This window comes from Watersipora subatra, chromosome 5, assembly GCF_963576615.1.
Source record: "Watersipora subatra chromosome 5, tzWatSuba1.1, whole genome shotgun sequence".
NCBI classification, from domain to species: Eukaryota; Metazoa; Bryozoa; class Gymnolaemata; order Cheilostomatida; family Watersiporidae; genus Watersipora; species Watersipora subatra.
This window is the reverse complement of record NC_088712.1, coordinates 22,871,165-22,886,847: the sequence shown is the minus strand read 5'-3', so window position 1 is coordinate 22,886,847 and position 15,683 is coordinate 22,871,165. Positions and strand designations below refer to the sequence as shown.

Here is a 15,683-nt window from a genome sequence, read left to right as displayed (position 1 = left end):
GCTTGAAAACTGATCAACTTCGCTTTTTAGACGTTACAAACTATCTTGCACCTGGGTTTAGCTATTCAGCTTATCTGATAGCAATGGATGTTGAAGCGAAGAAATTTTTCTGGATTTATGAAAAGTTTACATCCTTAGATTTACTCAAACAAACCACATTTCCAAAGAGAGAAGATTTTTATAGTCAATTGAAACAAGAAGGCATTAGCGAGGAAGATTATGAATACTGCAAACAAATTTGGCGTTCACGCAAAATGAAAACTCTCAAAGATCTCTTAATATACTACAACAATGAAGACTGCAGAGGGTTTGTCCAAGCTCTAGAAAAACAATCTCAATTCTTCCAAAGCAAAAACCTAGATTTTAAAATGGCAATTTCCATGCCAGGGCTTGCCATTGGAAGACTATTACAACTTAAAGACAAGGATTCTCCACTTTTTCTATACGGGTCAAGAGATAAGGATCTATATCACCTAGTTCGAAGTAATATCAGAGGAGGTTTATCAATGGTCTTCAACCGACATCAGCAAAAAGATTTAACAAAAATCAAACCAGAATATTACGGAGATGCAGCTAAATGCACAAAAGTGTGTCTCGGATTTGATATATCTGGAATGTACCTAAGCAATTTGATGCGTGAAATGCCAACAGGAGCATATGTCAGAAGACGAAAATGCAATGATTTCAAAATCGAAAAGAAGAACAAACACGGTCAGCTTGCAACAGAGTGGATACTACATATGGAAAGAACTTTGAAACTAGAATGTCAGCACATGTTCAACGGGTTAGAGAAAAGGTGTGGGGGTAGACAATTGCCTGTTGACGGATACGCTCGTAGAGGTAATGAAGAACACGTAATGCAGTTATCAGGATGTTATTTTCACTCGCACATGTGTAAACATTCGCCAAAAGGTAAACACGGTGACAAGATGAAAGATTTACAAAATCAGTTGTTCACTTACCAAAATTTGAATTATCTGAAGATGCTTGGATACACTGTACACCATATATGGGAGTGTGAATTCCTAGAAATGAAAAAGAATGATGCTGAGCTGAAAAAGTTTTGCGAAACTCGACCTTTCATCGTTGATAACAGACCACAGTTGACTGAGAAACAAATCATTGCAGAAGTGAAAAGCGGACAATTATTTGGAATGGTTGAATGCGACATCAGAACACCTGAGCACCTGAAAACAATTTTTTCTGAATATCAACCAGTATGCAAACACGCTTTTATGTCAAGAGATGACTTGAGTGAACACATGAAAAAATTTGCAGCTAAAAATGGATTACTCAAAAACCCTACCAAAACTTTACTCAACAGTTATTACGGAAAGAAAATGCTCTTTGCTACTCCACTTCTGAAATGGTACCTGCATCATGGATTAGAAGTTACATCAGTTCACCAGGTAGTCCAATATACCCCAAATAAATGTTTCACTGAATTCGGACAGGAAGTCATGGCAGCCAGACGCGCGGGTGACCTTGATCCTAAAAAGAAAATCATCTCAGATTCATGCAAACTAATGGGTAAGCTTATTAGATTAGTCTCTTACACAAACTATGCACAAATAATTTAGTCGATCTACATATACTATTTGTATTGTAGGAAACTCTGCCTACGGGAGGACATTAGTCAACAAGGAGAAGCATACTGATATATCGTTCTATCAATTGACAGAAACGACAGCAGCATCTATAGTGAATGAGAAAGGTTTCAGACAAATGGAAGAGATGAATGGCGTGACTGAGGTTCAACACGCAAAACAATCAATCAGGCTTGACATTCCAATTCAGATAGGTTTCTTTGTGTTGGAATACGCTAAATTGTTGTTGTTGAAATTCTGTTTTGATTTCTTGTTGGTTTTCATTCCATTCGACAAATTCTCACTAATTCAATGTGACACAGACTCAATGTACCTCTCACTCTCGGAGCCAAATCTATTCGTAGCTGTTCCTCCAGAGAAAAGGAGACAGTTTATGTGTGATTACGATAAGTGGTTTGCTGTTGAATACTGCCCCTTACATAAACAATCATTTTTTGATTGTATGTTTAGCGGTATGAAATGGATGGCTCGAGATTCTTGCAAGACGGTTGCCAAATATGACTCACGTACTGTTGGTAAATTTCACACTGAATGGAGAGGTGATGGAGTGATAGCTTTGTGTAGCAAATGCTACTACTGCATAGGAGACGAAAGTAAACATAGTTCGAAAGGGATATCAAAGAGACATAATGCGCTGACATCCAAGGATTATAGGGATGTTCTCATTAATCAGGACATATCAACAGGGACAAATCGTGGCTTTCGTATAAAAGGACCTAAAATATTTACATACATTCAAAAGAGAAAGGGTCTAAACTATCTATATGGAAAGAGGAAAGTAGCCGCAAATGGAGTAACGACCTTTCCTACCCATTTATAGGATTATTTGTATAATTTGTGCATGTTTGTGTGTATATAATGTAAAGTATTTGTAAGTTTTATTTATTTCTTCTCTCGCTATCCACTTGTGTAAACCATGGCTCTTGCCCAAGAAATAACAAAATCGATAACTGATCATTTATATTTCTTTGTTTGGTCCAAACTCAATGGAGGAGATGTTCATTGTCATGACAAACGCGTTGATAGATCACTGAATACGCTCAATATCTTGCTACAGCTGATAAACAATGAACAGAAAAATAAAATTAAACAACTTGCTATATTATCACTAAGAAAGGACTATGCTGAGCTAGCAGATATAGTATCCAGACAACTAATAGAGTCAAAAACATCAGAAGGAAATCTTCTAGCAATCCTTTATTTTATGGTAAGGTTGTGCGAATTATACGCATCAACAGGGAAAATTAACAAAATAGATCCTTTCTTAGACAGAATCCAGATGCATCTAAAATTATCATCCAATCATACTAATGCTGTAACGTTTGTTTTAATAGCGTCATTCATGATCTGTGCAGTTTGTGCATTATATATGTCAGCTACTGACCATCTTTAGTTTATTCGTTATCATGACACTTCCGTTGATCCATCCATTTTCTGCTATAGTAGCGGGGCCTAGTCAAGCTGGCAAATCGGTATGGATTGCTGAGTTGTTAGCCAGCAGAGAGCAAATGATAGATCCTCCACCTGAAAAAATTTACCAATGCTATAAGGAATATCAACCCCTCTACGATACATTTACAAACGTTATGTTTCACGAAGGAATGATTGATGTGAATGAACTTGATAAATCAATTAGAAAACTGATCATTTACGACGATATGATGGAGCAAGTCAACCAAGATATGTCTGAGATATTTACTAAATACGTACACCATAGAAACATGAGTGTAGTGTTTCTGACACAGAACTTATTTCATAAAAATCAACACGTTCGAACAATGAATCTCAATTCAAGCTATTTAATATTATTTCGAAACCCTCGTGATGTGAATCAAGTATCATTTTTGGCTAGGCAAATGTATGGAAAAGGACAGTCTAAATTTATGATAGACTCATTTAGAGACGCTACCTCAATGCCATATGGTTATCTACTTATTGATTTAAAACAAGACACTCCAGATTCCTTGAGATTAAGAACGTCGATATTTCCAAACAATGATACCTATATTTATATCTCAAAATCTACGAGGCTACCATTTGAACGTTATTCATTAAGCAGTACGGATCATGACTAAAAGGGTTAAGAAGCATATGCAAACGCTACAACTCTTGTCAAATTGTGATAAACACACTACCCGTTCAGTACTCAAATCCGCCAAACCTGAACTCATCGGTTGTATTTCAGACATTTGTCATAACGTATTGCAGGGTAGAGTAAAATTATTGCCTAAAGATAAGAAGAGACTAGCAAAATATAAAACGAATATAAGAGCAATTGCTAAGAAATCTACAACACAAAAATCGAATTGCGAACTTATACAGAAAGGAGGATTTCTTACAAGTCTACTAGCTCCACTAATTGGCTCTTTAATACCAGTTATCACTAGCGCTATAAAGAAGAAACGAAAATGAGCTCTGAAGCTAAGAAGTTTCTGTTAATAGATTCTACCAATATAGATCAGCTATTGTCATCGCCTCACTTTAAGTCTAGACTCGAACCTATTGAGAAGAGAGAGCTAAAACACATAGATGCAATGATGTTAGCTATAGTTAATAACCCGTATTTGACTGAATCGGAAAAAGTGTCAGAATACAACCAGGCTCTAACAGAATTTCAAAATACACAGACAAGAAACATTCCGAGGAGAAATTTAGATCAACAGAAATATAATACTAACCAACAACAACATATAGATTCCACGCGAATTACCGATCCACCTCAGAAAGATATATAAGTTGACAATGCTGAGTCAGCAAATGACCTACAAGCAAAAGAAGAACAATCAACGAAAACGCCTTATGATGTCTATGCTGGAATTGATCATCGATACAAACCAAAAGCGAAACAACTTTTAGGAACATTGAAAGATGATGTAAAGTATACTAATACAGGAGAAGTATTGATACGAGGAGAGGAAATTCCTGGAAGTAATATTTCTAACCTTCTTGACAAGGCAGTGAATTCTCATACAAAATTTGTGAGACCAAAGGGATGGGGAGTATTCGCTAGTCTTCTGTCAGAGAGTACTTCACCTTACGCTAAAAGGCAACCGAAAAAAAGAAATATAAAATCATCTCCCACTCTAAAAAGCTCACAGATGAAACCTAAAACTTGAGGAAGAAAGAAGGATATTGATGACTGGGAACCCTTCGATTCATGAAAATGAAGAGTAGAAAAAACCAACAAAAACGATATTTAGAAAAGACCTATTATAACGTTAAAAGCCCAGCTGGTTACACAGGGAAAGCTAGACTTGCAAAACTTCTAAAATCAAAAGTAGTTCCAAATCTGATAGAAGATTGGTTAAATCAATCTGATACCTACACTTTACACAAACCTGTGAGAAGGAAATTTAAAAGAAGACAGTTTGTGGTGTCTAGAATTAATAGTCTATGGCAACTAGACTTGGGTGATTTATCAAAGTTACAAAAATATAACAATGGTTTTAAATATATGTTATTGAGAATTGACGTTTTCACGAGACAGGCAGCTGTTAAACCACTAAAATCAAAATCGGGTCAGGAAGTTGCTCGAGCTTTTGAGGAAATGATTCTAGAGACTATCGCACCAGCTCAAATAAACACAGATAAAGGTGGTAAATTTTTTAATGCACATTTCAAGCGAGTTACAAAAAAGTTCAAAATACACCACTATACCACGAATAACCAAGAAATCAAAGCTTCGTTAATCGAAAGATTGCAAAGAACTATCAAATCTAAACTGTTTAGATATTTCACACACACTAATTCATACAGATATATAGATATACTAGAAGATCTTGTTTCATCTTACAACGAATCATTTCATTCTACAATTGGATTACCACCTAATAAAGTTTCTGAAGCAAATAGTGAGATGATATGGCATAAAATATATAACCCAGACACACCTAAGCCACCCGAGATACGTTTTAGATATTCGATAGGTGATACAGTGAGAATTTCAAAATATAGCACAACATTTTCAAAAGGATACTTACCTAAATGGAGTGAAGAGATATTTACTATTGCTGATTGTCATATTACAAATCCACCAGTATATTCTCTCAAAGATAGCTCAGGGAATCTATTGGAAGGAACGTGGTATGAACCAGAGCTACAAAAAGTAGAAAAACAAAACAATACTTATAAGATTGAATCGATTTTGGGACAGAGAAAAGTAAATGGTAAAACACAACTTCTTGTAAAATGGTTGGGATATCCTCCCAGTTTCAACTCGTATATAGATAAGAGAGATATAATATCTAATTATAAAAACTAGTGGAATCTTTATCACTTTTCATTTGAGTAAAAATGAGAGTCGTGGTACCTTCTAACGCTTCAATGGATAATTTTCCAAACAATACATTAGCTAGGTTTTCAGTTCAGCTACCTCAAACGCTTAACCTATCAAATGGTAGATGGGAAGTTGGTCTTACAGAGATTCAATTTGCCAAATCGTGGTACAACGTAACAAAAGCACATTTTTCAATTACAAAGAACAAAATCGTTACAGAAATGAAAGTAGATGATGGATATTATACATCTCCTCAAAAACTTTTAGAGCACTTGAATGATAAAATCAAAAAACACTGTGATGAAGATACTTCCAACGCTATTTCGTTTCAATTTAATGAAGTCAGGAGACTATGTGAAATAAGACTGACTGATATCGAAGATTTGTCATTTGAGTTCGGTGAAAATTTGGAGCATATACTCGGATGTCCCACCAAAAAAGTCAATGATTACCTGAAACACCTGTCAAATCTCTGTCCAAACAATGGACAAATTTCAAATGTAGTTTCTTTGGCTGCATCCATTCCTGATACAGTTGATACAGAGTCAAATGCTGTTTCGGGAAACCTCTCTACGGAATTCATTTTACAAGGTGCAGAACCCATAAAAGTTGATACTATTTTTAATCTCCTCGTTTACTGTAATATCGCTAGGTATACCTCCATAGGAGATGTAGAAGCACCCTTACTCAGGGCGGTTCCTGTAACAGGAAGACATTGGAATATTCAATGTACAGAGTTTAAAAATGTACAATATGTTCCTATCTCTCAAAACAATGTCAAGACTATTTCAATCTATATATGCACAGACTTTGGAGAAATCGTTCCATTTCTCTATGGACGTACAGTGTGTACACTAGACTTTAGGCGAACTGATCAACTGAACAGATAACAAAAATGTCGATAACACCTCTCAATGTTGCAACCGTAGCAAAACAATACAGTGAAATGTACAATCAGACTGGTAGAGGTAGCGATGTACTGATTTACATAGGTTCAAGATATCAAAAAGGTCATGGTTTAGGAAACATATTCGCTGGGATGATGCAAAGTTTACTACCAGCATTGAAGCAAGGGGCTAAAGGACTCGCAAAAACAGCTATTGAAACTGGAATAAACGTAGCAAAAGATGGACTCGAAGGCAAAAACTTAAAACATTCGATCAGAATGAATGCCCAAAATGCTGGAAACAAGCTACTAGATAAATCTGCTAGTTATCTATTATCAACTATTCCTAAGACCAAAAAGAGGAAACGACCAAGTAGTGGTGCAAAGAGATCAACAAGCAAGCGTAAAAGGCCACGATTATCGAGCAAAAGAGATATTTTTTCTTAAAGCCAATCATCGTTATTCATATAACCTCTGACAGAATTGACAATACTATAAAATGTTAAGACTTTTATTAATGTTTCAGTGTATCAATGTTATGGGTACACATAACATATCTTTTTCGTCTGTCTAACAATGTCTTATACATTTGAAAATAGCTGCTTGGCCTCCAATTCGGAGCTAGAACTGTTCTCCAATCATCCCACCCAAGCGTCCATAGAAGAAGGAATGCATGTTGAGCATATACCTACTTCTAGTGTACAAGATGATTCTCCTATCAAGTTTTTTGTTTCTGGAGATTCAAATTATTATATGGACCTAAAATCAAGCTATCTTCACTTAGAAGTCAAAATAACAAAAGCTGATGGAAGCAATATCGATGATGACGCAGAAGTAGCTCCTATCAATTTGATAGGACAGACATTATTTCAACAAATAGATGTCAGCTTAAATGATGTTATAATCAAAGATTCCTCAAACCTCTACCACTACAGAGCCATGATTGAAACATTACTTTCATATAGTGACGAATCAAAGCAATCACAACTTACCATGTCAATGTTTGCGAAAGATACGGCTAATGCAATGGAGGCTCGTAATGATAGTAATAAAGGATTTGTTGAGAGAAAAAGGTTAACAGAGAAAAGTAAAACAGTTCAGTTGATTGGAAAAATTCACTCGGACATATTTTTTCAGAATAGATATTTGTTAAACGGAGTAGATCTGAAACTTACTTTAATCAAAAACTCGGATAAACTAATCCTTATGTCAGGCGGTGCTTCAGGCTTCAAACTCAAGATAATTAATGCATCTTTTTTTGTAAGAAAAGTCAAAATAAATGATGGCATACAGATGAAACATATCGAAATGTTAGAGAAAGAGCTGAAGCCAGCTTTGTATCCTATTCGAAGAGTTACCATGAAATCGTTCAACATACCATCAGGCTCTCTGTCATGTAATGAAGAGAATCTGTTTAACGGTATCTTGCCAAAGAGAATAGTCATAGGTATGGTGGATGCACGCAGTTTTGAAGGAAACTTTGAATACAACCCATTCAATTTTAAACATAAGAATTTGAAATACTGCAGTTTGCTAGTCGATGGAAAAATGGTCCCTCAAAAGCCATTCTTTACCGACTTTTCAATCGATCAGTTTCTTAGAAGTTACTTCTCGTTAATACAGGGTACAGGAAAAGCTTTCAAAGATGTAGGTATTGGAATTGATAGAACAGAATACGCGCATGGTTATTCGCTACTAGCCTTTGATCTTACACCTTCATTGGATGACGATGGATCTTTCAATGTATTAAAGAAAGGTAACATAAGATTTGAAGCAAAATTCAACAGTGGCTTAGACATACCAGTAAACGTGATCGTATACGCAGAGTTTGATGCAACTATAAAGATTGACAAGAACAGAGCAGTGCTACCAAATTTCTTTAGTTGAACATCATGGATAGCAAACAACTATACGCAATTCTTAGATCTGACCCAAACGTAAACGAAATGAACTTTCTGGGAGTGTTTCCATTAGATCTGATACCGATGTCAGCTCTAAAGTTTCCATGCTCATTGGTGATCAATACCAAGCCTCATAATCACAGAGGTGAGCATTGGGTGTGTGTCGTAAAGACCAAAGACGGTAGAGGAATTTACTTTGACAGTTTTGGAAGGACGCCAGCCAGTTTACCCGAAATAGGAGATGTCTTGGATAACTGCATCGATTTCCATCATAACGACATACAATTACAATCTCCAATGAGTACTGTGTGCGGAGAATACGTGATATTTTTTTCTGACACATATAGCCAGAGGTTATACACTAGACCATATTGTGCATATGCTAAATAACGAGAATGACTTATTTGAAAACGATGCTGTAATATTCAATTATATCAAGAATAAATATCGAGATGTACCCAGTGCTGATGTGAATTCCTTAAAGATTATCAATTTTCCATTTGTGTTATCACAGATAAGTTCAGTTTTATCATGATCTGTTTTATTTTTAGTTATCAATTTTATTCATGTTCTTTTATTTTATCACGTTTAAATAAACAAATTTAATCAAGAAAATCATGTGTATGTATCAATTCAAAGATAAAGTTATACATACCTGTAAAGGTTTCTATGTTTGTTGACATAATGATCATAAAGCGAATGATCCGGATATATGATACTGTTCTCTGGTACTTCGCTAAAAAGGATAATGTTTGCTTATAGCCTAATGATAAGTAATCCATATAGGAATATACAAAAAACCAAAAATTGACAAGAAATAAAAAACGAATATACTCACTGTGTACGCCTGAGAAATCGTTCACCTCTTCCTAGAGGTCCTAAAGGAGGTAGCAGTTTTAGGCTCGGTCTTACCATAGCAACGGGTTTCTTTGGTACATTGAGAGGATAAAATTGTTCTGCACGAAGGGTCTGTACCCCCTTCACCTTAAATGTTTTGTCCGATGTATCGTTAGATTTAGGTGAGAAAGACTCGGATTTATCGTTTGAATTAGGTGAGTTAGACTCCGAATTTTGATCGTTTGAACTAGGTGAGTTAGAAGCCATCGTGACGGGCAGAATGATGACAAGTATGAATTCTCAAATGTTTAAATCTGATTCGGATTCACATTTGCAAAACCACAAGTCTGATAGTTATCTGAGGTCAGTCTGATTAAACGGAAAACTTGACAAATGAGTATGGTAATAATGTGAACCAGAAGCGTAGTCTAATAGTTATATGAGGTCAGGCTAATTAAACGAAAAACTTGACAAATGAGTGCGATGGAAATTGTGTATCGGCAATAGTTGAACGTTAGAAAGATGAAGGGATTAGTCTGACATTATTACCTATGGAAATAATGTGAACCGGTTTAAAGTCATGGCTTAAGGCTACGCGTTTGATGTACCAGATTAGCAGGTACCAGGTAAGCAGATTTAAAAAGACTATTCGCATTGTAATTAGGCTAGCATAAGGACGTAAAATATGCACGATAATTACGCGTTACCAGTGGGAGGTGCGCGGATGAGCTGCGCTCATGAAATTAATGTAAGCAGTGCGAAAACAACTATATAATTACATTGTAAGCATATTCAAAAGCGTTATAAACAGTGGCGGGTAGGCGCTTGAGCTACGCGCCTGAAATTAATGTAAGCAGATCGAAAACAACTATATAATTGCATTGTAAGCATATTCAAAAGCGTTATATAAATTTAATTGTAAGCAGGTCGAAAAATGCCTTTCTATACTACTTGTCTGTATTTGGTTGAAATAGTAGAATTTACCATCTCCACTCTACCTTAATAACTTCCAATACATGCTGGTTGCATTCATGATTGACTTTCGATTGATGAAGGCAAAAGGGTTTCATTGACACAAACAGCTTCTCATATACAGTCAAACATGGATAACTCGAACTTCAAGGGACCGAGCAAAAGTGTTCGAATTATCAGAGCGTCCAAGTTATCAGAGCACTGTCACAAGTCCATATATTTATTTATTTATTAGTAGATACATGTACATATACAAACTATAATATAAATCAAAAGCACAAATGGCTTGTTTCAAATTAAATGCTTCAAATGTAAAGTTTAAGACGTTTTCATGAAAAAGTATAAAGATTTTTCTATCACTTGAGATTGGTTTGTTGTTTGAGGTGATGTTATTGCCAGGACGTTTTTCAGATTGACATTGGCAAAACTTGATCGTTGTTGAAATGCTCAAAAGAAAAGACATTTTTTTCTTTTGGGGTTTTACCCACGATCAATTTTGCCGTTTTTTCTTGAAGTTTATGCAGATTACCTTACTTTACCTGGGATTCGTTAAGAGCAACACTCCGAGGCAGTTCAATTAGAAGTTTTACGAAGTTTTACGGTACATTCTATATCACTCACGCTTTTTTAATAGATACTTATTGAATGTACACACGTATTCTGTGTTTAGGTCAAACGATGAATAGTTTTTTGTAGCTCAGACAACGTATACGTTTAATTACAACATTTTTTAAGACGTTTTAAACATTCAACATTCCGACGTTGATTCAACACGGAATCAACGTCGGAAAACTATTCATCACGGGCTAGCCGGGTCACGCACTCAAAGATTTTTGCCACGCACATACAAAACAACATGCGATTTTTGTTTTGTATGTGCGTGGCGAAAATCCTTGCGCGCGTGACCCGGCTAGCCCGTGCTATTCATCGTATCGCAGTATAAATCAAATTTCACCAAACTTTTAGAAAAGTCGTTGACAAAAATATTTTGCCGATGGTGGTAATAACGACGCTTATGAATTACGAAAAGATGAAGTTTACCTCTATGGCTTTGAATAAAGTGATTTTCTAAAGCGAAAACAACCGTTTCGGTAGTCGTTGGGCAAAAAAACAGTTCGAATTAACAGTGTTGAGTTCGAGTTATCTATAGCAATTTATCATTACGTGGGAACGGACCAAAGGAAATGTTCGAATTAACCATGTGTTCGAGCTATCCGTGGACGAGTTATCCATGTTTGACTGTATGTACAAACATACTTTCTTGAGTAAATATATACAAAAATCATTGATCTAATTTGGACTCTATTAAACGTCATTCAGAATTATTTATTTGGTAGATCCTTGTGTAAAAGCCCGTACACACTATCGCTCGAATCAACGTTTAGCAGTTCGATGGACTACAATGATTAGTTGTCTGTACGTCATCATCAACAATATCACAATATCAACAATCACCAACAATAAGGTGTACACACTTTGAGGGATGAGCTGTAGGTGATCGCCGACCAACAGCCAATTAGAAATTACTAAATTGCATCAGTGACATTGCAGGGTCATTTTGTTATCTTTAATTATCTGATTACGCAATTCATCACTAGTGCAGTTCTTCACCATGCTTACAATTATTAATGGACACAAATCTTCATAACTGTTGAGATTGGATCTGATGCCAATCAAGTTGCTAATAGTCGCTGTCATCGGTGTCAAAGTTCAACATGTTGAAAGTCCATCGCATCGTCGCCAGCAACGATTGGGTACGCCGCTCATCGTAGAATGACGTCATAGCAGTCCATCGTTGCGGTCTATTGCATCGCTAATCGTCGATTTGAGCGATAGTGTGTTCGGGCTATAAATCCTTGAGGTAAATCTTATTTTGGCGCTGTAAATCCTAGTGAAAATGCTGCCATCATGTATAAGCCTCACACCGAACACTGGAGGTTATTTTTGAATTACAGGATTACAGCATATATAAGCCACACCCATCATTTTCACAAAATATTTTTAGCTTAACCCAGCCGCAATAGTCATTTTACAAATGTACTCTGTGTGTCCCTCGTTACACTCGTGGTTTTGCTGCCGAAAAGGCAGTCGGTCAATGAGTGTTCTCACCTTTGAGTGGAATGTGGTACGCGTGCAGCAATTTACAGTACAGTAAACAAGTACCACATCAGCAAGCACATTTTGTAGCACATGCCATTGATAAGGCAAAATATGACGCCTTGCTTTAGTTTAAAGTTTTTAATTCTTTTTAAACTGTATTAACTTTTATATTTTTGCTCAAATAATGGTGAAGTACCATTTTTTTGTATGATGAAATTTACCATGGGTTGCTCGACTTTTTTTTATTAGCATTTTATACCAAATACCATTGCACCAAATACCATTGCACTTCAATTGCACCATATATACAAATATGGACGTGTATATGTACTTACTTGTATAGTAATTGTGAGAGTTTAGAAAGCAGATTAAATGTTCTGAAGTGGTGAAATTATGGTTCCTACTTAACAAAAATCTATTTTCAATTTTGAGGTAAATTCTTGTTGTATAAGGGTCTGCAACAGAACCTCTGGGAAATAGGGTCAATTACTGGGTGTGATGAACCACTCCTTTAAGACTGATATTCAAAGATTATTCAGTCATAAACCATATTAATAAATATTAACCCTGTGTTTTGGTTACAAATTGATGGAAAAGTTATTTGGTTTACTAAAAGTGATCAGTTAGCCTCAGGTCCAGTGATTAAAATATAGCTTATGTAGCAGTTAACTGAGTTTTGTTGTTTCATTGTCAATAATGTGCTGCCTCAGTGTATTTTATACTTCATGCTGCCCAACCAGGTCCTACTGTATGAGCTGCCATCAACATATTCACATAATAATTATCATTGTTACATGGGATGATAGAGCACCTCTAGCCATATCAATAGTTAACAGTCTGGTGTTTAGGTGAGAAATAGCTAGGTAAAAAGAGCCAGGTTGGCATGCTTCCAAGTAATCATTATAACAATGCATTATAATTGTACACTGCTGATAGCAGTTGATATTAGTATTATATAACTAATTATTAGTTTATAGTTGTACATCATTGTATGGCAGCACTGGCATATTGGCACCGTTGTATGGCAGCGTTTTTATATTGTTACTCAGCGCTGTCATATTGGCTGACTTAGTGTTTTTTGTTGTGTGAAATGACCTACAGAGGCATGTGAAGATGGGGATAAACATGAATCCTGAATTCTATGAGCTAATATATTTTCTTTCAAGTGCAATATTTCTGTGTAAAATATTTAATAACTGTTGTTACTCACATGTACACTCTATATTCTACAGGTGAGAGAAGAGATATTGAGTTAGAAGTTATCTCCTCTCATGATATTATCGTTGAAGAACAAAAAGCTCCACCTGTTCAACTCCCCAAGTCCCTCACCAGACTCTCCAGCATACAACTGCCACCCTGTCCCCTCTCCATCTGCCACTATAAGGGTAACACTTATATTGGACTAGTGGATTACACAGTCAGCAGAGTAGACATTGATAATAACATCACCAACAGGTTCATCTGTACCTCCGGTCGTGTAGAGTCTGTCACTTGCTACAAGGACAGGCTCTACACTCTGTCCCTTACTAGTCCTCTTACAGTCAGTGTCTACAGCATGGAAGGGGAACTCATCACCAGCTGGGAGCATCCATATCATGACTCCTGGTCTGACATGCTGGTGATAAATAAAGGCAAGGTTCTTATCGCTGACCCGCCCAACAGCAGGATCACTACCTATTCCCTAGATGGTCAAGTCCTACATCATATTCCCTGTCCTCCTCTCACTGATAGCAACCATGTCTCCATATGCGCCCCTGATAACTCGTCTCTCATCTTATCATCCTACAAACATTCCAAAGTATTTAAAATAGACACGGCCACCCATGAAGTCCTGTGGACTTTCACTGAAGTGAAGTACCCTCTAGGGCTGGTGAGCTATGGAGAATATGTTCTACTGGCTGCAAACAACAACAATACTATATACATTATTAATTCTACTACAGGTTAGTTATTAGCAGGATGCAGGGTTATAATAATATGTGTTGCTATTATGCAGGAATACATTATAGTTAAATTGTGTACATGGTTATAAGGAAGCATGCCAAATATTTGTACAGTTGAAATATGACTAGCAAAATTGGTTGATAGACTGAGCTCTCGCAAAAGGTAGTCTGAGTTCACACTGTAGGCAAATTTGAATGAAACTGTTTTAAAAAATTATTGATTGGCTCATAACACAAAACTGAAATGTTACAAAATTTGTCAAATTTTTAATGAAAAATAAGATGAAAACTACTGAAGCAGTGTGTTATATTAACAACAAGAAAGTGTGTATCAGTACCTTATCATTATGTAAGATAGCAGTGATGAATTTTATTGTCCAGTAGAAATCCTGTACTCTGTTCTTCCTAATCAAGTACTTCTGAGTGCACTTGTGAGTGTTCTGTGTGTTATAAAAAGCATTCCCAGCTCTTATCACACCTGAGATAAATATAGAGATGCTCGTACCATTCTAGGGGAGGACTTGCTGCCCTGCCCTAGTGTCATTCCGTGGTGCAGTGGTTATTATTGGTTTATGAGAGAGCCAAGCATCTACAGCTTAGAAGTTTTCCATAAAATTTTGTGTCAGATTTGGTGGTGCTTCTATGTTTATTTTATGTTTCTTTCAAGAAGAGCTGCCTGACAGCAGTGTCCATGTAGAGCTAATATTTATATGTGGAAGTCTGACTGTGTATTTATTATTATATTTTGTAGGGAATATAGTCTCTCAGATGGCAAATGATGATATAGCTGGAGATGTGCTCTCCTTGGAGGTGTCAGGCTCCACCCTACTCCTTCCTAAATATGACAGCAAGGAGGTCATCTTCTACAAGATGAACTCATAATACCAGAGACTACAGTCAATATCACGAGAATAAAGGTTGTTGTGTAAAGACATGTGGAGAGACAATATTACAAATGACTAGCAGCTGAGTCTCTATTTGAGACGGTGAGTAACACAAGGCATAGTTACTATAAAAAGACAAGCCGTAAGTTCCCTTAACAGAGTTGACATGAAATCCAAGTTCTCTTGGTCTTCAGCGTGGTCGTGTCCCTCTGAGCCTTCCACTTCTGTCCCTCGCATCGCTCCCTGGCAACGCAGCCAACATTCGTAGAGATTCAGC

General features: G+C 36.4%; 2 protein-coding genes and 1 long non-coding RNA gene across 3 annotated transcripts in view; 1 reads left to right on the top strand and 2 right to left on the bottom strand.

Moving 5' to 3' along the window:
* Nucleotides 1-15,683, bottom strand: part of LOC137396221 (cyclin-dependent kinase-like 1) — a 211,971-nt gene that overhangs the window by 112,096 nt on the left and 84,192 nt on the right. The gene's annotated exons all lie outside the window — the stretch shown is intronic.
* On the bottom strand, nt 1,440-4,357 carry LOC137396788 (uncharacterized). Its single transcript, XR_010978610.1, has 3 exons — nt 4,286-4,357; nt 2,992-3,131; nt 1,440-1,491 (listed from the first exon to the last, which is right to left on the bottom strand). It is a non-coding gene; the product is annotated as an uncharacterized lncRNA (long non-coding RNA).
* On the top strand, nt 7,346-8,656 carry LOC137396634 (uncharacterized protein F54H12.2-like). The gene has a single exon (XM_068082951.1). The coding sequence runs from the start codon at nt 7,346-7,348 to the stop codon at nt 8,654-8,656; it is 1,311 nt and encodes a 436-aa protein (XP_067939052.1).

What these genes read in the sequence shown, in the direction of transcription:
- LOC137396634 (XM_068082951.1), top strand. Translation starts at nt 7,346, where the DNA reads ATGTCTTATACATTTGAAAATAGCTGCTTGGCCTCCAATTCGGAGCTA.